The sequence below is a fragment of the Arabidopsis thaliana genome, chromosome 4 (genome assembly GCF_000001735.4).
Source record: "Arabidopsis thaliana chromosome 4, partial sequence".
Classification (NCBI taxonomy): domain Eukaryota; kingdom Viridiplantae; phylum Streptophyta; class Magnoliopsida; order Brassicales; family Brassicaceae; genus Arabidopsis; species Arabidopsis thaliana.
The window spans coordinates 5,703,128-5,727,546 of NC_003075.7; the positions used below are offsets into that span (position 1 = coordinate 5,703,128).

At 30.7% G+C, this 24,419-nt stretch overlaps 3 protein-coding genes and 3 long non-coding RNA genes across 6 annotated transcripts; 5 read left to right on the top strand and 1 right to left on the bottom strand.

Moving 5' to 3' along the window:
* The first annotated feature begins 183 nt into the window (after positions 1 to 183).
* ARGAH1 (arginase) lies at positions 184 to 2,312 on the top strand. The gene is made up of 6 exons (NM_116959.4): positions 184 to 524; positions 603 to 762; positions 965 to 1,098; positions 1,279 to 1,488; positions 1,563 to 1,673; positions 1,793 to 2,312. The coding sequence occupies exons 1-6, from the start codon at positions 372 to 374 to the stop codon at positions 2,051 to 2,053; spliced, it is 1,029 nt and encodes a 342-aa protein (NP_192629.1). The 5' UTR covers positions 184 to 371; the 3' UTR covers positions 2,054 to 2,312.
* Positions 2,313 to 9,200: 6,888 nt separating this feature from the next.
* Positions 9,201 to 10,388, top strand: AT4G08910 (homeobox protein). Its single transcript, NM_116960.4, has 2 exons — positions 9,201 to 9,450; positions 9,671 to 10,388. The coding sequence occupies exons 1-2, from the start codon at positions 9,262 to 9,264 to the stop codon at positions 10,118 to 10,120; spliced, it is 639 nt and encodes a 212-aa protein (NP_192630.2). The 5' UTR covers positions 9,201 to 9,261; the 3' UTR covers positions 10,121 to 10,388.
* A 1,471-nt stretch (positions 10,389 to 11,859) lies between these two features.
* On the top strand, positions 11,860 to 12,063 carry AT4G05665. Its single transcript, NR_141888.1, has one exon. It is a non-coding gene; the product is annotated as an other RNA (long non-coding RNA).
* A 561-nt stretch (positions 12,064 to 12,624) lies between these two features.
* On the top strand, positions 12,625 to 13,043 carry AT4G05670. The gene has a single exon (NR_141889.1). It is a non-coding gene; the product is annotated as an other RNA (long non-coding RNA).
* Positions 12,680 to 13,075, bottom strand: AT4G05675. Its single transcript, NR_141890.1, has one exon. It is a non-coding gene; the product is annotated as an other RNA (long non-coding RNA).
* Positions 13,076 to 20,523: 7,448 nt separating this feature from the next.
* CRY1 (cryptochrome 1) lies at positions 20,524 to 24,141 on the top strand. The gene is made up of 4 exons (NM_116961.5): positions 20,524 to 21,466; positions 21,634 to 21,852; positions 21,936 to 23,424; positions 23,775 to 24,141. The coding sequence occupies exons 1-4, from the start codon at positions 21,133 to 21,135 to the stop codon at positions 23,776 to 23,778; spliced, it is 2,046 nt and encodes a 681-aa protein (NP_567341.1). The 5' UTR covers positions 20,524 to 21,132; the 3' UTR covers positions 23,779 to 24,141.
* The last annotated feature ends 278 nt before the right edge of the window (positions 24,142 to 24,419 follow it).

Below are 24,419 nucleotides of genomic sequence, written 5' to 3' on the forward strand. Positions count from 1 at the left end.
ATCACTATAAATTAATAAAATTTCATGGTCCTAACATTATTAATTTATAGAGTTTCTACTGTAATTGTTTCAATTCTGAAGCTATAGTTTTTAATGGTTTTACAAATTTTCAACAATCTAACCAATCATGTCCAAAAGTCGTATCATATCCTTATATTTTTTCATTGTATTATTTTTAAAAATTTGTAAATTTTAAGACCAAAAAACAATTTTTTTTTGTTTTATCAGAAAAGCAAATAATCAATTGCCTGATTCATTTTCGTAGCTCCACCGAGAAAACTCCGAGTGGCCGAAACAGAGATTTCGCAGAGGAACCATCACTGATTGTGTCACCGAACCATTGATCTTCAAGTTCCGATCCAATTTCAGATATGTCGAGGATTATTGGTAGAAAAGGGATTAACTATATCCATAGACTAAATTCTGCGTCGTTCACGAGCGTATCTGCTTCTTCAATCGAGAAAGGGCAAAATCGCGTGATTGATGCTTCGTTAACTCTTATTCGTGAAAGGGCAAAACTCAAAGTAAACACTTTTTTGTAAAGCTTTGTCATTTATTAATGTTTGTGTTCATGTCTGTTTATGTGATTATTGTCTGTGTAGGGAGAGTTAGTGCGTCTTTTAGGTGGAGCTAAAGCTTCAACATCTCTTCTTGGTGTACCACTTGGTCACAACTCTTCTTTTCTTCAAGGTCCTGCTTTTGCTCCTCCTCGTATTCGAGAAGCTATTTGGTGTGGTAGCACAAACTCTGCCACTGAAGAAGGTAACATGGGTTTCATTATGAACTTATAAAGTTTCATGCTTTGTATAGCAACAGTCTTGATTCTGAATTATGGTTTCTGTTGTTATTGGATCACCTTGCTTGTGCTGTTCTATGGTTTATACAGTCATTGATGATTGGTTTTGACCTTTGTGTTTGGTAGACTTGTTTGTCTTTTGATATTGATCTGTTGAATGAATTGCAGGGAAGGAGTTGAAGGATCCACGGGTTCTAACTGATGTTGGGGATGTTCCGGTACAAGAGATTAGAGATTGTGGGGTTGATGATGATAGACTGATGAATGTCATAAGTGAATCTGTGAAGTTGGTGATGGAAGAGGTAAAGCTATTTGACAGCTCTAGTGTTACGCCACTTCATGTATTTAGTCTTTTGTGATACTTACTAGATCATTTTTATGTACCTAGGGGCTAAAAGTTTTCTGTTTTGACTTTTGACATACTGGTTTAAGGTCAATGAATCTAAAAGTTCAAGTAACTGAACATTTGTTTGTTGTGTCAGGAACCATTGCGTCCGTTGGTCTTAGGTGGAGACCATTCCATATCTTATCCTGTTGTGAGAGCGGTTTCTGAGAAGCTTGGAGGGCCTGTGGACATTCTTCATCTTGATGCACATCCGGATATATATGACTGTTTTGAAGGAAATAAGTACTCTCATGCATCTTCTTTTGCTCGTATCATGGAAGGTGGCTATGCGCGTAGGCTTTTACAGGTTTGTCTGATTTCTCTGTTGTATATACATCACAATCTCTGGGAAAGATAAGGAGAACCAAAACTTTATTGTAGGTTGGGATCAGATCGATAAACCAGGAAGGACGGGAACAAGGCAAGAGGTTTGGAGTAGAACAGTATGAGATGCGAACCTTCTCGAAAGATCGCCCAATGTTGGAAAATCTGGTAATCTATCTCTCCCTAAAGTTAGACAAGACAAAGAGTATTAATACATTCCTTCTTGCTTATTAGAGGTTTTGTGCATTTGGTACATTTCAAGTCGTATATTGAATTGGTTTGTACAGAAATTAGGGGAAGGAGTGAAGGGGGTATACATCTCGATAGACGTTGACTGTCTCGATCCGGCATTTGCACCTGGAGTGTCGCATATCGAACCAGGAGGTCTCTCTTTCCGTGACGTCCTTAACATCTTACACAACCTTCAGGCAGATGTTGTCGGGGCTGACGTTGTCGAGTTCAACCCGCAGCGTGATACTGTTGACGGCATGACAGCAATGGTTGCAGCTAAGCTTGTTAGAGAATTAGCTGCGAAAATCTCGAAATGAAACAGAATGGTAATTTTGGAGTTTGTTTTTTGTTATGTTTCATCGTGCAAGTTTGTAACATTCATATAGGTTCTTGAATGCAATAAGTCTGGCTCCATAGACGGAGTATCAAACAAACATAATATGAATTCTGATCTAAGGCTATAAAATCAATGTTCATATGCCTCATAACCTCTCTGTTTTTTTTCTGCTTTTAATTTCGTGAAACATTAATAATGTTGGGACCAGAAAATTCTATTAATTTATAGAGTTATTAATTTATTAATCTATGAAGAGAATTTTTTGTTTTTATTCTTTTGAAATTTTCCTATTGAAAGTTTACGATATTGCGATACCTTTAGAACCAATTATACGTAAGGAAACAATTATCTCGTTTATAACTCTTCACAATTGTGGATGCAATTTGAGAAGACAACACAACAAGTTTTTAATGTAGTAAGGAAGATTAGAGATCCCCAACAAGAATGTAAGTGCAAGAATAAGCAAACAACACTAGAATAATATTTTACTATATATTTTAGATTATATATATATATTCTTTTATTTTTAATATAATTATTAATTTATGATATTGATGGTACCATATTTTTACATAGGATTTTCAAAAACATTATTATCTTACTAAGTTATCGATATGTGTCGTTTTTTACATTAGTCCCAACTCGGAACCAACATAATTTATTTATTTATAGAGGTTATTGATTTATCGAATATTAAATTTATGGAGGTTTTACTGTAGTTTTACACTTTTGTCTATATTTTCGTTAGTTATAGAAAGACTTAATAGACAAAAAATCTAAAATATAATAAAGAATTTTTTTAATGTAACATAAAATGAAAGAGTAAATGAAAAATTTAGAACTCTTTTCTCTGATTAGTTGAGTTGATATATTTGAATATTAAAAAATCTTCCAAATAAAACTTATAGATGATACATCTATTTTTCTATAACATCTTTAGTTTTTATTTGTTCTTTTTGTACTTTCTCAAGTACAAATGAAAGAAAAATAGAAAAATATTTCGATTTTTTTATCAAACAATGAAAATTAATATTTATTTAAATAAATCAGAAGAAGAACCCAAGTAAGTTTAAGTTGGTCTTGTGATTTATTATTTAATAACATGTATAATCGTTCGGTAGTAATGATTAATGGAATTTCTTAAATATGATCCAATTATAACATTATTACATAATTTTTGTTCATCAAGAAAAAATTTCTTCTATTTTTGTTTCCGTTTTGAGTTATATGACATTTAGATGGTTTTGTTAAGTCACATTATATGGTAATATAAACATTCGATTAGTAAAAACCTTGTAAAATATATATTGCCTTTACTTAAAAAAAATATGTTTATTTTAATGTAGAAAAAAAATATTTCACTTTTTACTCTTATATGTTTAATATATATTGCCTTTACTTAAAAAAATCTACTCACAAGAATCCAAAACATAATAAGAAAACAAAATGCAACAATAGAAAATATACAACAAATGGTATCTTAATACTTGTATAAAGTGCAAAATTTGTCCTAGAAATAAAGGCAAATCATTTGCATCAATACTAATAGTTAAATATGCCAATAGTTGGTATATTAAAAATATATTGTTTAAGGCTTAATTATTTAAAAATCTCATATCTTTAAAAAAATGATTTGGAACAATCTATTTTAAAATGAAAATTTCCACGATAATTATCGAACAATGTAGAAAAATAGGAAGAATTCTTGGCAACAAATGGAATTATCACTTAGTTATAAATCTTTTACATGAATTAATGCACTCTCATAATGGAACTTTACCAAAAAAAAAAAAAAATTAACAATGAAAAACAAATAACAAAATAAAAATAACCTGAAAAAGTAATACTAATAAATGAAATGCTGAATTGGTTACGCCTTAAATTTGCCGTAAAAAAAACATTTTTTTGTCCATATTCAATATTATATTTCATCTTTCTTTTAATTTCACGAATAAGCAATGTTTACCATATAACCATCAGTCATATAAGACGTAATATCCACACTACATCAATGTTGTCATTGTCATAAAGACCCAAACAAGCTTGTAAATATAGAAAGGAGAAAAATAAATGGCAGACATCTTTCGATATGGTTTATTTGACAGTATTTACAGAAAAAACAATAACAAAAGGAAATTCAATCTCTCTAACTCATTTACTGGGAGAGATTGTAAATACTTAAATTTTCAAAGCCAGCAAAACAAAGTGTATGCAAAATTTCAATTTACAATAAAGATATTTGTAATTGTAAGACTCTTAATGTGCCTTTTTTTTCTTTTTTTTTTAATGTTTTTTTCTAATAATCTCTTTTGAATTTTTAGAGGATAAGTTTTATGTTTGGAGCTCAAGTCAAAGTTGCATTGTCGACTTCATGAGATCAATTATCTTCATATGATTGTTTTTCAAAATCTCGATTATATTTTTCATCTAAATATTTCATATTTTCTGATATTTTATTCTCAATTGATTTATTTTTAGCTACTAGCTTACTACCACGAGTTTCCACCATTTTTTTTAAGAAGTTGGATATTTTCAAGATTTTAGCATTGTCCAACATATCTTTTTTGTCGATTCGTAAGCGAAGTAAAAATTTGATCAAATAATCTTTGGAAAAGTTTCTATCTTGTTTTACTTAATAACTCACACATTTTAATGCTCACGTAATAGAAACTTTTTCTGATATTTACTTTACTTAAGTATTGGCATATTTTCTATCATACTCTAACTCATCCAAAAACCAAATATGCTAAAATTAAAGATAAATTGTAAGATCTGCAATAGAGATAGGAATAATAATAATATATATTAAAAACAAATCTTACTCTTAGAGTCTCTACATCCTAAAACAAATTACAGTAAAATCTAAACTGAATGATATAATTCATTATTCCAATTTAAAATTATTGCCTTTTATCAGAAAAAAACTATACACAAAAATCTATAAAATAATAATAAAAAGGACATTAAAATGTAAGATATTCATGAAATGGTAACTTAAGAATTACTGAATGAATAAAGTAGAATCTACTCTAGAAATAAAGGCAAAGCTTTTACATCAACAATGTTACAAAGCATAATGAAAAGTACAAATAAAAATTCAAAAAAATATCAATATATACTTTTTACTTCCGCATTTGAGTTGAAATGTTTGAATACTTTTTTTTTTGTGCAAAAAAAATGTTTGAATACTTATTGTATTTTTCTTCTCAATGGCTCACATAGAATCATACTATAATCTCCTCAAAGCTCCTAATCATAATATTTGTTTTGATAGGTGAATATACTCATAAATTTAAGTATCTTTCATCTTTTAAATAAACAAAAAACTATACACCAAATTTTAAAATATATAAAAAAGAGATAGTTAAAATTTGAAAACCGTCAAAGTGATAGCCACTTCTATAGGTATTATATTCCACTACAAACCTTCAAACTAAAAACTCTTACACTATAAATGTTAAATTGGCTTCCAAGTTCGCACCGCCGCTAAACTTAATAGGATGGACATGGAACAAGTATTCGTGAATTTTGTGATACACGTTACTCAACTTGACCCTTATACGTAAAAAAGAATTAAGTAGCTATATCTCAACTTAGAAACGGGTATCTGGACTAACATATATCCTTTAGAAATCTGAATACCCTAGTTGTTTACCCGAATCCAAATTCAAAGTTTTACACTTTAGTCATTTTTTAAACTACTAAATATTTCTATGCTTACAAATTATTATTATTTTCTAAAATAACCAACTTAATTTAAAATATTTAAAATAGAAAATCATATCTAAAATATAAATTTTAAAAATATAATTCCAAACTTTCAAAAATTTATATTATATATATATATATATATGAATACATGTAATTATATAGTACATAATAATTATATATATACATAATTTAAAATGGTATCTAAATATCTATGGATCGGCTAATAATATGTACAAGATAAATAGTTGAAAAGAAAACTGATATGATACCCTACATTTGTATCCGATAATAAAAATAGAATACTTTTTACCAAGTCCAACTGCGACAAATATCCTTTTTTAGAGATCAGACCCGACCCTTGACACATATATAAAACATAGGTATTGGACCTTTAATTTTTGAGGCGCATTTTTTGTAAAAAAGTAAAAAAAAAAAATTAAAAGGCCTACTTTAAGACTGTCTTATAAATAAATGAAAGAATTTAGGCCCATTTTGATTTAGAAAAATAAGAATAGCATTTTGTTTTCTTGTGAATGTTTTTTTTTAAAACCCCACAATTAGAAAACTTAGCAGTTGAAAAGGCCTAAAAACAATTTTGTATTGGGCTCCAAAAATGACAGGACCGACACTGTTAGAGATGAGTATAATTGGCGGATCCAGAACATAAAACTGTGTAGAGCACAAAATATAAACCATAAACCATATTTAGTTAGTTAAAAAATAATCACAAAATAGGCACAGTAGGGAAATTGAACTCACGTTCTTTGATATAACATGGGGCAACTTAAACCAAATTAGCTAGAAACACATTATTAACTTCAGACATTACAAAACAATTATAAAGTCTATATAGGGCACGTGCCCTACTACCTCTCTACATAGATCTGCTAATAAATCGAGTAATGAATCGATGACAAATAACGAATATTATTAACCAAACTGAAAGCATCATTTTTGCCAAGTGGATTTGAAGGATGCGAACACTCGACTAACCAAATTGCAACAAAGGCATTTTAAGTGATTATATTGGAGCTTAATTCGTCTAATGTCAAATATGACTACAACGATCGCATCAGCGGATTAGCAAACCCCTTTATGAAACTCCATCGGTTAATACGTTGGAGATTTGAAGTTTTTTTCATCGATTGAACTCTTTTGGACGGAGTCAGGCCGGATTATACTAGTTTGTATTGTGCATTAACCTATCATATCAAAACATCCAATCAATTTTTTTTAGCAATTCCATGGGTTCCACATGCTTTATATTTAAATTTATGTGTTATTTAATTTATATTACATAAATTTTAAAAGATTATAATCAATAAAATTTAAGATTTTTTTTAAAAATATTTGTTTTCGTGGGCGGGTATGGAACATACTCTTTTAGTCATCATACTTTGCAAACTGGGATGTCCATGGACCATGGTAGAAACAATTTATACCCGCCCTGGAGCGGGTCGTCCCGTGTAAGTTTCACATGATTGATAACTTGATATAATGGTTTGAATGGTAACACAACACAGCTTTGACAGTTACCAATCATAAAAACTTTATCAAAAGCGTTACAAAAAGTTTTACTCTCAGCATTTTTATTTAGCTTTTTTATATAGCTCTTTCTAACAGTTTTGCACTATTCCGATAAAGCTAACAGGTCCAGCTAACAACTAAAAATCTTGTACAGTTTTTGGTTACCAATCAGACCCAAGTAAATATTTATATTTATTATAATGACCACTCTAAAAAAAAAATTGATTTGTTATGTTTAATCTCCATCATAAAAATAGCAGAGTATTGTAGGACAACTATAATCCCAACAATACATCATTAAGAAAATCTTATTATCAGAGTAAAAATTGAGTAGGACAATTAACATATATACTTTGAAATGTACAAGGGCATTGAAGTCTCGCATCCTTCTTCATCTTCTTCTCCATTCAACTGTATTTTTGATATGACTCTTTGACATTAAATGGAACCTTCACCGCCTCCATTTAAGGGACACCCAAAAATTGGTACAGTGTAATGCAATCCTTCATTTAATGATATTACTATGAAAAACGTTTTATTGTTGCACCTGTCTATCTACTTCTTAAAATCTATTGTTGTAGTTTCAGATTTATTTTTAACTTCTCTTGTCTGATTCTAGCTGTTGTTTTCACTAGATCTTCTCCTCTTCTATTGTATTTCATATTTATCTCTAATAACAATAATTATGTAATTTGTGTACTATTTTCATAATAAATGTTTTATGCACAGTAATCTATCATTAGCTAGAGCTGATAATTTAGTTTGAATGAACATATAGCGACGGTTGTCCAGTGGTTGAGGCTTATATACTCATGATGCATGATGTAATTTCGAATCCTTATTTTCGTATAGCTCTGATCTATTTGAAGTAACTCTATTTCTTAGACAACAAAATTTAGAGTAAAAAATTGAGTGATACATACATTAGAGAAAAAACCTACTCTAATTTAAAGTTACTCTATTTTCCAGTAAAAGTAAGAAAAAATTGTGTTAGTATAACTTTCAATTTACTCGTGTAAGACCATCCTCTTAAGACAACTCTTATGTTAAGAAATATATTTAAGAAACTTTCGTTAGTTATAAGACATGTCTTTTAACATAAGAGTTGTTTTAAGAGACCATCAATAAGGATGCTCTATGGCATCATTATTGGTGGTATTTTAACCAAATTTTTAGATTAAAATTTGTGAAAAAAGAGCTCTTATATAAGAACTTTTAGACTTATATTTAATTTTTTCTTCAGAAATCTTAGCTTAAAGTTTTAGCTAAGATACCACTAATAATGGTGGTATAAGTTTCTTATCTCAAATTTGGGTTTTAAGTCGCTCTAAGTTTATAAGTTGGTAAAAAACACCAATATAATTACAAAGTCGTTATTACTTGTTGTTGCAAAACTCATATTATTTCGAAAGGCATCTTATTAGTATGTAAGCATTATATGTACTATGCTAATTACGAAACTCCTAAATATTTTTTTACTCTCAACCTACGTAGCTCTTACCAATAGACATAAGTCAGTAGAAATCAGATTATTTTTGCCAAATTAATTACAAACTGTCCAAGACAACAGAAGATTATTAAATAAAGGTAATAAATTGTGACCCGTTTTCAAATATACATCCAATAGCTTATTGAAATTGAATTAGCCTTTTATTTTTATTGTATTTTTGGGAAGGTAGGAATAGAGCGTTGGATATATTTATACACATCTGAAGGTTTTTAAATTTAGCTCTCTGGTTGCAGTAATTGAAGAGGCGAAACTTTGAATGCACGTCATGCATGGGCAGTGTAGGCCAATAAATTTTTCTCTCCTTTTTTTTCTTCTTTCTAAAACAATATAATTTGTAATGAAATAAATGCAAATATTCAACTGCCTATATATAAAGGTCCTTCGAAACTGTTTGGCCTACACATAAATAAGCACATCGTACGTATAAATTTTTCTACGTGATGTTAGAATTTCTAGACAAAGGAAATCTAAACTGGTTGCTGAAGAAACCAAAGATCGCTTCGTCTTATTGCATGGAAGCTGAGGAAGGTTCTAGAAAAAGAAAGGTTCAAGAATTTTTAGCAAATGATGAGATTTTCAAAAGATCCGACGAATCTCAAAACCTTATCGTTTCTCCCTTTGATCATAAGGTAAACGTATTTTAAGATTTTGTGCAAACAATTTTTTTTTTGTCACACATATAATTGATTTTGTGAAAAGGTTTTAGAGTAACAAAATCTTGGTAAGAGATTATTTTATAATTGAAAAGCCTATCATCTAGAAGCAGTTGAACATGCATATACTTTTAATTAGTAGGTGAGTAAAAGAATTGTGCTTAATCTTTTTTTTGTTCTTGATCTTATGTTGTAGAGAAGAAGATTCAATGAAGATTCAAAAAATATGAATAATAATATAGAAGAAGGATATAATCACCACCACATGAGCCTTGATCTTGAACTCAACTTGTCACCATCTCTCATCGATCTAAATCATCATCATGATCTAAGTAATTACAACAAAGGTTATGAGGAAGATGAAAGGAAGAAGAAGATGATGGAGAAGGGTTCGGTGTTGGGGCTAGAGACAAAGAAAAGCATGTCAAGGGTTGCTTTTGATCTCGATGACGATTGTTGCGACCGCGGTGATGGTGTTGGTGGCAGAAGCGAGGAAGAGATGGTGGCGAGAGTGTGCATGAAGTGCCATATGTTAGTGATGCTGTGTAAAGCGTCACCGGCTTGCCCTAATTGCAAGTTTATGCATTCACCTGAAGACACCTCTCTCTCACTTCTTTTTACTCCTAAGCCAAGTTTGTCAGCTTAGTTATTGTTTGGTTTCTAATCTTGTTTATATCTAATCACTAATTAATGCTTCGTATTTAATGTTTTCATCGAACAAATATTTTATTTGTTGGGATGTTGTTGGAACTTTGGTTTATATAGAATACGATAATTAATGTGATCCGCTTTTCCCTGTACCTTTTTCTATTTATTTTTTTCTGAATCATTACAATGTAACGTTGAGAATATAATGTTAGTTGGTGATCTTATTTCACCTGGTCTCATTGGGCCACACATTGTATATTATTGAATAAGAGAGTACAACTTATATACAAGGCTAAAGGAGCTGAGCAATTACAGGTAAATCTAAATTATGTAATCGAGTATTTCCAAAAGTGACACAAGGGAATTCAGTATTTGTAGTTTCATTTGTGTTCTGATGAGGTGGAGATGGTTTTGGTGTGGCTAAGGGAAATATTGCCGAGTTGTATACATCCGGGAATTATTCACATCAGCACATAGATATGTTCTTTGGGTATGTAAAAAAGCCAAAAACTGATAGAGATGTCAAATATCCCACATTGAATAAGAGCGGAATTAATCAATGCTATATACAAGATCTAAGGACACCCAAACTCACAAGCTAGCTTTTGGGGATGTTTTACCCTAACATCTTGTGGGCTTGATTAAGGCTAATTCCTATCAATTAGTCCGAGATTCTAGAGATAGGAATCCAAAACCAGAATAAAACTCAAAAGATAACGATATTCGGATATTGTAACAAGAGCAGAGAAAAGTTTTCAAGAGATTCTCACAAACGAATTCTTATCCCTACTTATATAATTAAACGTAACCTTGTGAGAAAAGCAAATAACAAAATATAAACCCTAAATTAAAGAAAATAAGTAACAGTAGCATAAATACTCATGCATAATGTGAATGCCTCCTTCCTTTAAACATGTTTGTTAACAGTTAACACTAACATCGATTGTAACACCCCAATTCCACATTATTGGGTCAATTTTTTTTAACATAATGATACAAGTCCAATAAATCCCAATAGCTTCCTAAATAGCAACAAAAAATGGTTTTGTGATTTCTAAAGGATCGTGTATGTATGTATATACATATGTACCCTTATCCATTTACTTGTAATCACTGTCAAGATCACGACTCCATCATTGTCTTTGTTACTGTTTCGGTCCACCATCATGTTATGTTGATGTGGAGAAGAAGAGAAAGGGGAAGGGATTGACCTGAAGCATTGTATGGAGTATGTTTCTGAGACATTTTTGTATGGAGTACGAGTTTTATTTTTTGATTGGGAGAATGAGCTCGGCTTGAGCTGAAGCATTGTAGGAGCTTTCATGACTCATGGATTCAGGTCCTGATTGATGGAGAACCAAGGTAGAGCTTAAGAGCATGATATGTAAAGCATAATCAAACATAACATAATGTCAAACCTGGATGGAGATTATACGTGATTGACAAGCCATCAATTACACTCAATTCTATGCAATGAGATCTTTCCATTGACGCCATAATAGAGATATAATTCATTATGGCTCATCGAGAATACGCCTCACAAAACCACTAGCCGCACATTGTTCTTGATTTATACTTATCACAAATTCATGATTGGTTCTGTAATTACTTGGCTCGAAAGAAACACTCATAACTTCTTGAATATAACTCCAATTCAAATTTCTTCAGTTGTGTATGGATTTATGGCAATGTAATCTTTCCAACGACTCCTTATTTGTGATCTGATTCCCACTGATTCGACGGGGATTAATCTCACAAAAGCCCAACTTGAAACTGCTTTGTTTCTTTCATATTCTTCCTTCTTTGTTTCTAATTTTCTGTGCACATCCTTGATCTGCTCATATCTTCCTCCTCTCAGCTTTTACGTACTCCCACAATCCAACTTTTCTTCCACATCAATGTCCGTTTATTCTCTCTGCTCCTTCTTCTATCTCCTTTTCTCTACATCAACAAAACAAAATTTCAACAAAAAGGATTTCTTTGACACTTTGTATAAATAATTTTCTTTTACATATGACTGTGATCTGTTCAGATCAAGTAGATGGAGGCTTGCCAAGCAATTGGCAAAAGCTTCCTCATCATGAACTTTTTATTTTTTTAGATAAAAATGAAACAATAAAAAAACAAGATACAAAGATTGTTTACTAGAGTGGTATGTGGTTATATTCTTTTTTCTAAGATATAACGTTAAAAAATTGTAGTAATTAACTAAGGATATTTTGGCCAAAACGTAAGGAAAAACGAAAACCCCTAAAGTTCTTTACTTACATTTTTGGCACTTAATAAATGTAAAAAGAACTTCAAAAACAAAACAAAAATACCACTTTTTGGTTAATGATTATTTTTCACTTGGTTGATTGAAAACTTCAACAACTCCAACAAAACTTGGATAGTAGAAAGACTAATATGACTGTCTATGCTCACACAATTCAGAAATTAGTTATCTCTCCTCTTCAATTTTGTCTTGTGCTGTACAATAAATTTAGACTATTTTGCCTTTAGCTTCATATTTTTCTCTCTTGCTTGTGTTCTATGCGAGAAAAAAAAAGAAGGAAAACAAAAATGGTGGTGGAAGAGGAAGATATGGATGGAGAATCAAAGCTTGAGATTATTTTGACACACATCTTATCAAAACCGTGGTTGAGTTGGATCAAGCTGATCAATTGTTTGGAGTATTGAAGCTTTGTTTTTCATCCTAGTCCACTCGTTATCTTCGTAAAAAGAATGGTCTATTTGATTTTGTGGCGGAAAGAGACGGTTGATAGTGAATTAATAATAGTGAATATGATTTTGATTCCATGAAGGTCAAAGGCCAAGACACGGTGGTGAGTATAAGTCTCGGTGGTGGTTTCCAATTCGACGGAATTGTGCAGTGAGACGACGACGGAGCTGGTGTGGTGGTTCAAAATATGACTGAGATAATAATATGCATAGATATGATAACTGGTTTAACATGATAATATGCACTTAACAAATAATATATAAATTTATTGCGATAATATACTAGTTAACATCTTAATTAAATAGTTATCCACCCAAATACTATACTATATGTAAGTCGTTATTTTTTATATGATATAACAATGTGTTGCCATGATAAATATGAGTTTATCACATAAATTATAAAATTATTGCGATATAATATGATTAACCCGATATATTTATAAATAATTCACTCTAGTAGAGATGAAATTGTTCAGTAAATAACAACATAATGAAAAAAATGACAACATGCATCTGAAATATTTTGATCAGTAGACCAATTTTGGTTACTAGTAGCTGTATTATTTTGACAAACCGAAATAATATCGCCCATATACATTCTTTAAGTTTAACACTAATTCTGAGTTTGTTGAGTTGTTGATCTAAGAAATTTAAGTTTTTGTTGCGATTAGTCGTAAGCATTCGTTAATAACATCAAGTTGCAAATCCTAATGACTGCACGAGAATGAGCTAGTGATCTTTTTTTGAGCTTTGTCTAGTGCGATTTGATTTTGAACGGATTATTTGGACCATCTCCTTAGCATAAGGCAGTGCAAGTCATGACCATAATCCTTTTCCGCATCTGTCGCTCTTATAACCATGTGTGTATGTTATGTTTCTATGAACTAGTCTAATAAAATGTTTGTTTTATTAGGAAATTGCACCTTCTTCTTTCTAAAATATCTCATTTTTCTTTGGGACCATATCAAAATATATATATAGAAAACAAAAATAATGCATGATTAGGGTCTATCGACCAATTTTTTTTGTGTAATTGGGTCGGATGTCCCTAATTGTCAAGCAAGAAAACCAACTGAATCTTGATTTTGGCTGGTGCAACGTGATATGGTTATTTTAGTACCCGGTCGACCTAGCCAGGGCTCGAGGGCGAGCGCAATCTCGTTGAAATTGGTTTATGTTCTTTCGGTTGGAGGTGCGTGTTTTGCTTATTGGCTATTTGTTGGTCATAACTATAGTTTACTTACCATAAATACTACGAAATGTAGATTTTGCACTGCGGCTTTTGGTATCTTTCACTAGAACAAGGTGTTAATCCCACTACGAAGAGATTTTATTCTAGCTTCTCTTTGATAATTTTAACAAATCCCTATTCATGTATGATGCATAAGAATTGAATTTATAGGCTACCAAACATCTCGGAATTTTGTTTAATAAAAGATGATGGATTCGATAATTTTGGTGCTATAAATGTTAAGTTTCATGGGTTCCAACTCAAAATCAATTGGTAGTGGGTAAATTATCTCATATCCCTTAAATACTACTCAAGTTTTTTTCCTATTTTTCTATAAATAATCTTTTTCAACACGTTTCCTCGAAATAATGGCGCTTCTAACTATTTATTTCGACAAAATCCGTCAGTAAACAACATACGATTGTTATTAGTTAAATTACTTATTTAAATTACAAAAGTAAGATTGTTTGAACTCAACAATAAATAAATATAACTATGCACTATTAACTTGATAAATAATATAAAATTTATAAACAAATATATCATAATAATTTTATAGGCGCAGCTATACATATAAAATTGAAATTTTGTAGACATTATACTGATACATATAAACGTATGTATATGTTCATGTTCATAGACATTTATCAAACAAAACTGGGTCAGGACCACACACTCACACACGGTGAATGGCGCATTCAGACATAACACATGCAAAACTTTAATCAAACATTGCCCATACTGCCATGCTCATATACAACCCAAAATATATTTACTTTGAGGCATAATTCATTCACAAAATACCTAAATTATATGTATGTGAAAGTGTATTATACATGTTATTGAGTTCACCAAAATGTTTTTCAAACGAACTCGTTCTCTTTTGTTAAGTTTGAATTAATAATGAAAATTTCTATTTATCCAAAATAATGCATGAGTAATCTCCCCAATATTAAAAAAAAAAAAAACATTCATGAGACAAAAGCTGTTATACTGTAGTAGGATATCAAAATCAAATTTGATATAAATAATAAATTGTATCCTATATTAAAAAAAAAAAAGGGTTGTCTCAGTGGTATATACTTCCTTCCTTAATACAAACGATACATTTTTCATTACAAACAAAATATGTAGAGATGGGCGGATCTAGAAAGTAATTCTATATAGGGCACCATATATATAAATAGTATTAAATTTAACTTAATTATCTAAATTATATATTGATCAAAAAACAAGATACAAAATTGCTAGATGTGAGCCTCGAACGTGGGTTGGTATGGGGCACATATCACTGTAATACCATTTAAGCTAACTCTATTTTTGCTGAAAATGATAGCTTATATAATCTTTATAGGAATTAGTATGGGGCACGTGCCCCACCTAGCTTCAATGTGGGTCCGCCCCTAAGAGATCGGTATCCATTTTGTCAGAGAACATATTGATTTTTGTTTTTTAAAGTCTTCTTCCTTTGTTTCCAAATATTTTTTGTTTATTCTCAAACCGTCCAATTTCAGTTGTACAGACTACATTGTAATAAACGAAAAATTTCTTAAAAAACTTCAACTATTTTTTATTTAAACGTTTAATATCTAATACTATTTGGTTAGAAAAAAAACACTTGTACTAATAAAACTGTGCAATTTAATACTTAACTAGATGGTACCTGTGCTACGCATAGTAGTCATGCTTTAATTAGTTTATCAGTTTTACTTCTGTATATATTACGAATTTCACATATTCTGTTTATCTATAAATGTTTATTTGTATAATTTATAAATTTTAAAAGTTTCTCAATTTATTATTGGTATCATTTAAACATGGATACTATTGAATTTATTACAGAATTGATGTATCCCTTTAAATACATAATTGTATATTTAGTATATGTAGTTGTATACATGATGTGTCGGGGTTTAGTGTATTTTATTAATATGTATATTAATTATCAAATTTGACAAATTAATAAGACAAGAATAAATTTTATCAAAATCAGAATTATAGAAGAAAAAATTAAAGAATTATTAATAAAAACTTATATTAAAATTCAATTAATTTAATTAACAATACCAATATATTAAAATCTAAACTACAGTCAAAAATATTTACACAGTCTCAATATATTAGTGAAAGAGAATCTATCGATCAGATTTAAGAAAAAATGTTGCATACCTTATAATTTTGTTGTTCATTGGAAGATAGTAGTCAAATTATAAATCATCATCATGTATCTGCAAATTAACAGAAAAAAGACCGTAATCCTTATCAAAAAATTCAATCAGAATTACTCATCTTATAAATATATAGAGAGGTAAAAAAAGCTTAACATATTACTTTGCATAAAAAGATAAATAATTAGAAAGCAAGACATACTTTAACAAAATCATGTCTGCGTCTACATTTTAATCTCCCACATTACCTGCATAAATATTAAAAAAAACAGATGTGAGAAAAACATGAAAAAAATAGAGAAAAACAGAGAGTGTGAGAGGATACCTCGATATATTGCTTTCTCCATGGTCTAGTCGATCAACAACCTCAGTTTTCTTCATGGTCTCGTTTTCTTCTACTAGAATAAAAAAAGAAGCGAGAGAGTAAAAGAAGATAGGAACTGCTGAGTGAGTTCTTGAAATGGGACGTACAGTATTTATAAGATATAAATTTTTAGGTTTAAAATATGCATAAAATATTAAATTGTGGAAGTCAAGTTTAATGATTATGATGAATCCCATAATTATAGGAGAATGTTTAGCAATTATCTTATAAGTAGTTATTTAATTATGTAAATTTTTCGGAAACTTTACGTTAATTCAAAAATGAATATCCAATTAAATATTTGATTACCTATAATTATGGAAAAGTGATATATTCAAATTTAAGAAAGGAATATACGCATTGAATATTTTTAATTAATATGATTCTGTTGCTGAAAAAGGAATTCGATTAATTTAATTAACAAAAATTAATATAAACCAAAAATATAATTAGTTTTATTTTTAAATGTTTAAACATATTTTTTCTATTTAATTATCAAAAATTAAAAAATAGTTTTGTTAAAATTATTTTTCCAGTTATTTAAATAAATTTAGAATATTTAACCCAATTTCGAATTCAAACATATTAATTCGATATTTATAATGTTATATCTATAAATAAAGCAGATTTGATTAGGAAATGTTTTAAAAAAATTAATTGGATTAATAATCTTTTAGAATAGAATAAATATTGTTGATATATGAGTATAATTAGTTTTCCAATTTTAAACCCACGTAATTATGAATAGTATTCAATAAGGGAATATGTTAATTGAAAATAAATAAAAATTCTCTCTCCAAAAATCTTGCTGTAAGATTTATTAAAAAAAATCAATGACTACAATTAATTCAATCGAATGGCCAAGATTATAACGTAAGTTAAGTGATTCTCAGTTAAAGGTATTTTTTTCCATGACATCAACATTTTAAACATATGATTTAAGGTAAAAAAAAATTTTAACTGAGAATCACTTAACGTACGTCTCAAATAATAGTGTAGATCAATTAAATATTGTTATTTTCATATTTACATTCTCATAACAAAAATAAAATTCCAATTTTACCCTTACCATCTCAATTAATTATTAATTTTAGATGATGTGACATTAATTTTATAAGTTTTGATAAAAATTAATTTATTAACATTTTATTTTATGTTGTCTCAAAACTTTAAAATTTCATGTTTCTCATAAATATTTTATTTTAAAATTCAACATAAGAAATTAGGAGAAAATCAAAATATTTAAAAATATTCATTTTTACAATCATATTACATTGTCACAATATCAAAGAGATGTTTTATCTTGGGATTCAATCTTCGATTCTAGATTTCCTCTATTAATCGCTATGAGAATCGACAGTAAACAATTTTCGTTGTCCTGTTTTGCCAACATCAAATTTGATAACCGTTCATGATCTCCTCTTAATCCTATCCATAATTTTAATCGCCAATAAAATTAATTTGATCTCATTCGTCGTAATGAATATGATATCAACGAGCATTGATATGAACTTCTTCTTCGTCGTGAGAAACTTACTATTCGAATTTAAATACTTCACAAATAAAACTATTTTCGACAAAATCTTAATCCGATCTCATTGTCTCTCTTAAGATTGATCAATTCATAAAAATGTTTTATTTTTATTTTTATTTTTAAAAAGTTTTTTTTGCTTTTTTCTCTTGAATTTTAAAAAGCAAATAATATAGAAACAAAATATTAATAAAATGTAACTTTTAAAAATTAAATAAAATTAGCGCTTCATCACCTAAAAATTAATAGTTAATTGAGCTAGTAAGGATAAAATTGGAATTTTATTTTTATTTTGAGATCGTGAGTATGAAAATAAAAATATTTAATTGTTTGTGTATTAAATTTTACAGTTTCTTTTGTATGTGTATTGTTTTTCCAACCGAAAAGTTTTGGATATTAAACGTTCAAATATAAAATAGTTGGAGTTTTGTTTGGGAATTTTCACTAGTAATAAAGCAGAAGTTTTCTAATTTATTATATCCATATATAACTTTACTGTCATTATGGTACTCTTCTATGTTAGATTGTATATATTATAATGAATCAATTACGGATTTGCCATTCTCTTAATTGTATTTATGAATTTTTCCTTTTTGAATAGTTTGTAAATTTTGCCCTTTTTGAGGTTACAAAAATGTGATTTAAGATGCGTTTTACTCGTTATATTTAGGTTTAGTCTTTGGTATAAGTATGTATTTTAAAAAAACGTAACGAGGTACATTTTTAAGTGTTAAAAATAATAAATCCGTAAGATTTTAGGAAAAATATCATTTTCACAAGATTTTTATAAAAAAGGCAAAATCAATAATAATCTCTATTATTTTTTGTACATACATATAATAAAATAATAAGCTCTTTCTAGCTATATTATGAATACTCCTACGAGCAATAAAATAATAAAAGGCACGTTATTTACACTCGAAAACAAGCTAATTTAGAGGTGGTCGAGAGCAGATATCATGATTGTTTTTTTTAATGTATGTAATCCGTTCATTTGTGTCATCATTATTCATTTTTATATTATTTATCCGCTTTGTTAAATATATTTTGTCTGATGTGAATTAATTGTTGAGCGGTAAACCAATCATGAAGTTATCTTTAAATTAATGTGTTATTGATAAAAAAAAAAGTAAATTAGTTGTAAATTTTTTTTTTCGTCAATTTGTTGTATACTTAATCTGATGAATATTTATGATTTTCAGAAATGTATGTTTGTATCTTCTAATTTTTACCCACAAAATTCAATGTCCTACGCATATGATGGAATTTAACCAAATACAAGTAGCTAGTTAGTGATTCTGATTTGTTATTTTTTTTTATGTAGGTCTAAGTTATAAATCAATTTTCTTCGAACCTAAAATATATTTTTAACCAGCTCTCAGTATCATGTTTAAAGCTATTAAAAAATTTAAGTAGACGATTCGACAACTACGCTCACCCTAAAAAAATAATCAGATGAAAAAAATCTAAATCTAAACTATCAAACATATTAAAAACAATTATGAAGACTATTCGACAACTACGCTCACTATAAAAATTAATCAGAAGAGAAAAATGTAGATCTAAACTATCAAACATATATGTGATGGAATTAAAATTGGGTAAAGCCGTAAAAGAGGTTTCATAATTTTGGATTAGTGATTTGGTAACTTAAATTGACTTGTCAAGGGAGTCTTAACTCTATCATGAATCAAGATAAACACTCTCCACACCAAAAACAATATATATATATATATATATATAGATAACATAAAAAGTCCTAAAATATGTTAAAAGGCAAGGAGGGCCAACCATATCCATCTCTCGCCCACTTTTGCTAATATGTCACTCTCTCTCATATCCTAACCTTCCAATAACATTTCAGAACCATCCTCGGTACATCATTTATATGATTTCTCTATTATCCTTAATAATCAACTTTAAAAAAATAAAAGAATAAAATTAAGATATCATTTGTTTTACCAGATAAACCGATCCGATTCAAACTAAACCATATTGATATTTATAATCCAAAAACCTCAAATCCAAAACTATACCAAATCATTTATTATATCATTTTATTTTATCTGAATATACCATTTTTCATAACACAGAAATTTTAAAAACCTAAACGAAAATCGAAACGAATCAGAACCGAAATCCGAATTGAACCATTTGATAATTAACCAATAATCGTCCCACTAAAATCCAAGTGTATAAAAAATCAGTTTAATATTTATATGTAGAATATGTTCTAGAGAATTATAGTATAAGATTCTACATTTTTTTTTTTTTTTTGAACAAAGAAAAAAGGAGAAATTTTAGGGAAAGGAGTAGAAATCTTGTGAGTCACAGTTGATTTGGTTCAACTGGATTGGGATAATATTTCAAGTGGAAAGAAATAAATAAAAGTTGTGGTGGAAAATTATTCCAATAAATCTCGTCGTGTGAATTGAATCATTATTCCTAGTGTCAATCTTCTTCACCTCTCTCTATCAACCTCCAATTTCTTCTTCTTCTTTTTTTTTAGATAACTTATTTTTATTTTATTTTTCTTTGATTTTTCACTTTAAGACAAAAATAATAATTTTATATTTCTACCAAAAATAAATAATAATTATAATTTAATAAGAGATAAATATTTTTTCAAACTGTAACCTAAACAATAAATAAATTAAAAGAGAAATTAATGCAAATATTGCTATATTTTTGGGTTATTACTTAGAGACTACTTTGTCCAAAATTAGGAAAAATCTTTTTGGGTGAATAATTCCCAAAAGTATAGTTGCATTTTGCCAGAGAGGCACTCAGAGAGAGAGAGAGATATTCGTAAAGATAAGCTTTTTTTTTTTTTTTGCCTTCTCATCAAAAATCTTTTTTTTTTTGTTGTCTTTCTTCTCGAGAGAGATAAGTGACCAAAGGGTTTCGATTTCTGGAAATAGTTTGAATAAAAAAGTAATTTTTATGTGATTATTGGCAAAGAAAAGTTTTAGTTTTTTTTAGTTTGTGAGAGATGTCTGGTTCTGTATCTGGTTGTGGTTCTGGTGGTTGTAGTATTGTATGGTTTAGAAGAGATCTTAGGGTTGAAGATAATCCAGCTTTAGCAGCAGCAGTAAGAGCTGGTCCAGTGATTGCTCTGTTTGTTTGGGCACCAGAAGAAGAAGGACACTATCATCCAGGTAGGGTTTCTAGGTGGTGGCTCAAGAACAGTTTGGCTCAGCTTGATTCTTCTCTTAGAAGTCTTGGTACTTGTCTTATCACCAAGAGATCTACTGATAGTGTTGCTTCTCTTCTTGATGTTGTTAAATCCACTGGTGCTTCTCAGATCTTCTTCAACCATTTGTATGGTCTGTTGTTCCTCTTCTCTTCTCTCTTTATCTTATCTTTGAATTTGCATGATAAAAAGATTTGATTTTTGTGATTGGAATCATCTTTTCTCTTATGGGTTATGTTTTGTTTGATGTATTTGTGGAATAAGATGATCTGGAAATGATAAAGTTTTGATCTTTTTCAGATCCATTGTCTTTGGTGCGTGATCACCGAGCTAAAGATGTTTTGACGGCGCAAGGCATAGCGGTTCGATCATTCAACGCAGACTTGCTTTATGAGCCATGGGAAGTGACTGATGAATTAGGCCGTCCTTTCTCTATGTTTGCTGCGTTTTGGGAGAGATGTCTTAGTATGCCTTATGACCCTGAGTCTCCTCTTCTTCCACCTAAGAAGATCATTTCAGGTTTGTTTCTTTGCCACTCTCTCTTGTGGGTTTTCGTTTTTTCCAAATCTGTATCATTCAATAATGTTTCTTTTATGTTGCAGGGGATGTGTCTAAATGTGTTGCGGATCCATTGGTGTTTGAGGATGACTCTGAGAAAGGAAGCAATGCACTTCTGGCTCGTGCTTGGTCTCCTGGATGGAGTAATGGTGATAAAGCTCTCACAACGTTTATAAACGGTCCATTGCTTGAATACTCTAAGAACCGCAGAAAAGCCGATAGTGCTACAACCTCGTTTCTTTCTCCACACTTGCATTTTGGGGAAGTGAGTGTGAGAAAAGTTTTTCATCTTGTTCGGATCAAACAGGTCGCGTGGGCAAACGAAGGAAACGAGGCCGGGGAAGAAAGCGTGAATCTTTTCCTGAAATCTATTGGTCTCAGGGAGTATTCTAGGTACATAAGTTTTAACCATCCATATTCCCATGAAAGACCACTTCTTGGCCATCTAAAGTTCTTCCCTTGGGCTGTGGATGAGAACTATTTCAAGGCATGGAGGCAAGGCCGGACTGGATATCCGTTGGTCGATGCCGGGATGAGAGAGTTATGGGCTACTGGTTGGTTGCATGATCGCATAAGAGTAGTTGTTTCAAGCTTCTTTGTTAAAGTGCTTCAATTACCATGGAGATGGGGGATGAAGTATTTCTGGGACACACTTCTTGATGCGGATTTAGAAAGCGATGCTCTTGGTTGGCAATACATTACCGGTACTCTCCCGGATAGCCGGGAGTTTGATCGCATAGATAACCCTCAGTTTGAAGGGTACAAGTTTGATCCAAATGGTGAATACGTAAGGCGATGGCTTCCTGAACTCTCTAGACTCCCGACAGACTGGATACATCATCCGTGGAACGCACCTGAGTCCGTTCTTCAAGCTGCTGGTATCGAGCTTGGATCAAACTATCCTCTACCAATTGTAGGATTAGACGAAGCAAAAGCACGGCTTCATGAAGCGCTTTCACAGATGTGGCAACTAGAAGCTGCTTCAAGAGCTGCAATAGAGAACGGATCCGAAGAAGGACTTGGAGATTCTGCTGAGGTAGAGGAAGCTCCTATAGAGTTCCCAAGGGACATTACAATGGAAGAGACTGAACCAACCAGACTCAACCCAAACAGGAGATATGAGGATCAGATGGTTCCAAGCATTACTTCTTCTTTGATCAGACCTGAAGAAGACGAAGAGTCGTCTCTTAATTTGAGAAATTCAGTAGGAGATAGCAGAGCAGAGGTTCCAAGGAACATGGTTAACACCAACCAAGCTCAGCAGCGGAGAGCAGAACCGGCTTCAAACCAAGTCACTGCTATGATTCCAGAATTTAATATCAGAATTGTTGCAGAGAGCACTGAAGACTCAACAGCGGAATCTTCCAGCAGCGGAAGGAGAGAAAGAAGCGGAGGCATAGTCCCCGAGTGGTCTCCAGGGTACTCAGAGCAGTTCCCTAGTGAAGAAAATGGTATTGGAGGAGGAAGTACAACGTCTAGCTACTTGCAGAATCACCATGAAATACTGAACTGGAGACGGCTTTCACAAACCGGGTATGTAACTCGCAAATCCGACTCTCTCAACAATAAGTTCACATAAAGATTCTAAACATTTTCAAATTGAAAGTCTCCAAATTTTCAGTAAGTTTCAATCTTCCTACACAATTCAAATAAATCGTCGATGCGCGTTGTGCTTGGCACACTTGTCTAGCCAAGTAGTATCAGTTTTAAATTGAATTTAGCTGAAAAGTTTTGAACTGTTTTCAAATCCAAGTGTTTGCATTTACAGTAGACCACAGTAAAAAAATTAGTGAAAGTTTCTATGTTTCACAGTTCAATTGGAATTTGGTACATTGGTCTAACCAAGTGGCATGAAATTTACTGTGGTATGTTTGGTTTTACAGGTAAAAAGTGCATTTGGAGGTGCAAAAGGAGAGGAACATCATAAGGGCTGTAACTCCGGTGAAATCTGGTTGGACTGTAAACCGAGTACATTTGGTACGGTTTAATGTAATTCCGGTTATGGGGCTGGAGAGAAACTATGTAGGAGTTTGTCTGATGTACATTTTTTATTTATCTCTGGTTCCATCATGTTATAATACACTGTATAGTAAGTAGTCTGTTGCTTGTGGTATTAGACCAGGTCTCATACTTGTTGGCTTTCAAAGTTTTGGTTATAAGTCAAACAGATGCCAATTCTTAATCTTATAAACATATATAGTTCACATTTATTTATGATAAATGACTTGTTAGTGTATATGAAACACGTACGTCTACTTCCATATAACGAGAATCCGAATAGGTATGTATACTGATAGTAGCCTTCGACGTCACGAGCTTCCCACAAAATCTCGTGCTGATTAGAAACTAGACAAGACCACGATCTCAGTTATAATCTCTGCTGGGCCTAATTCGCGTCTGAAAAAACGTGTCTCACGAAACTGTGAATAACTTAATGAGCTTAAATCCAAAACAACTTCTATAAAATGGAAAACGACGATGAAAGACTTCGAAATAACTCTACCAAATTTCGTTACCTTTGACAACGA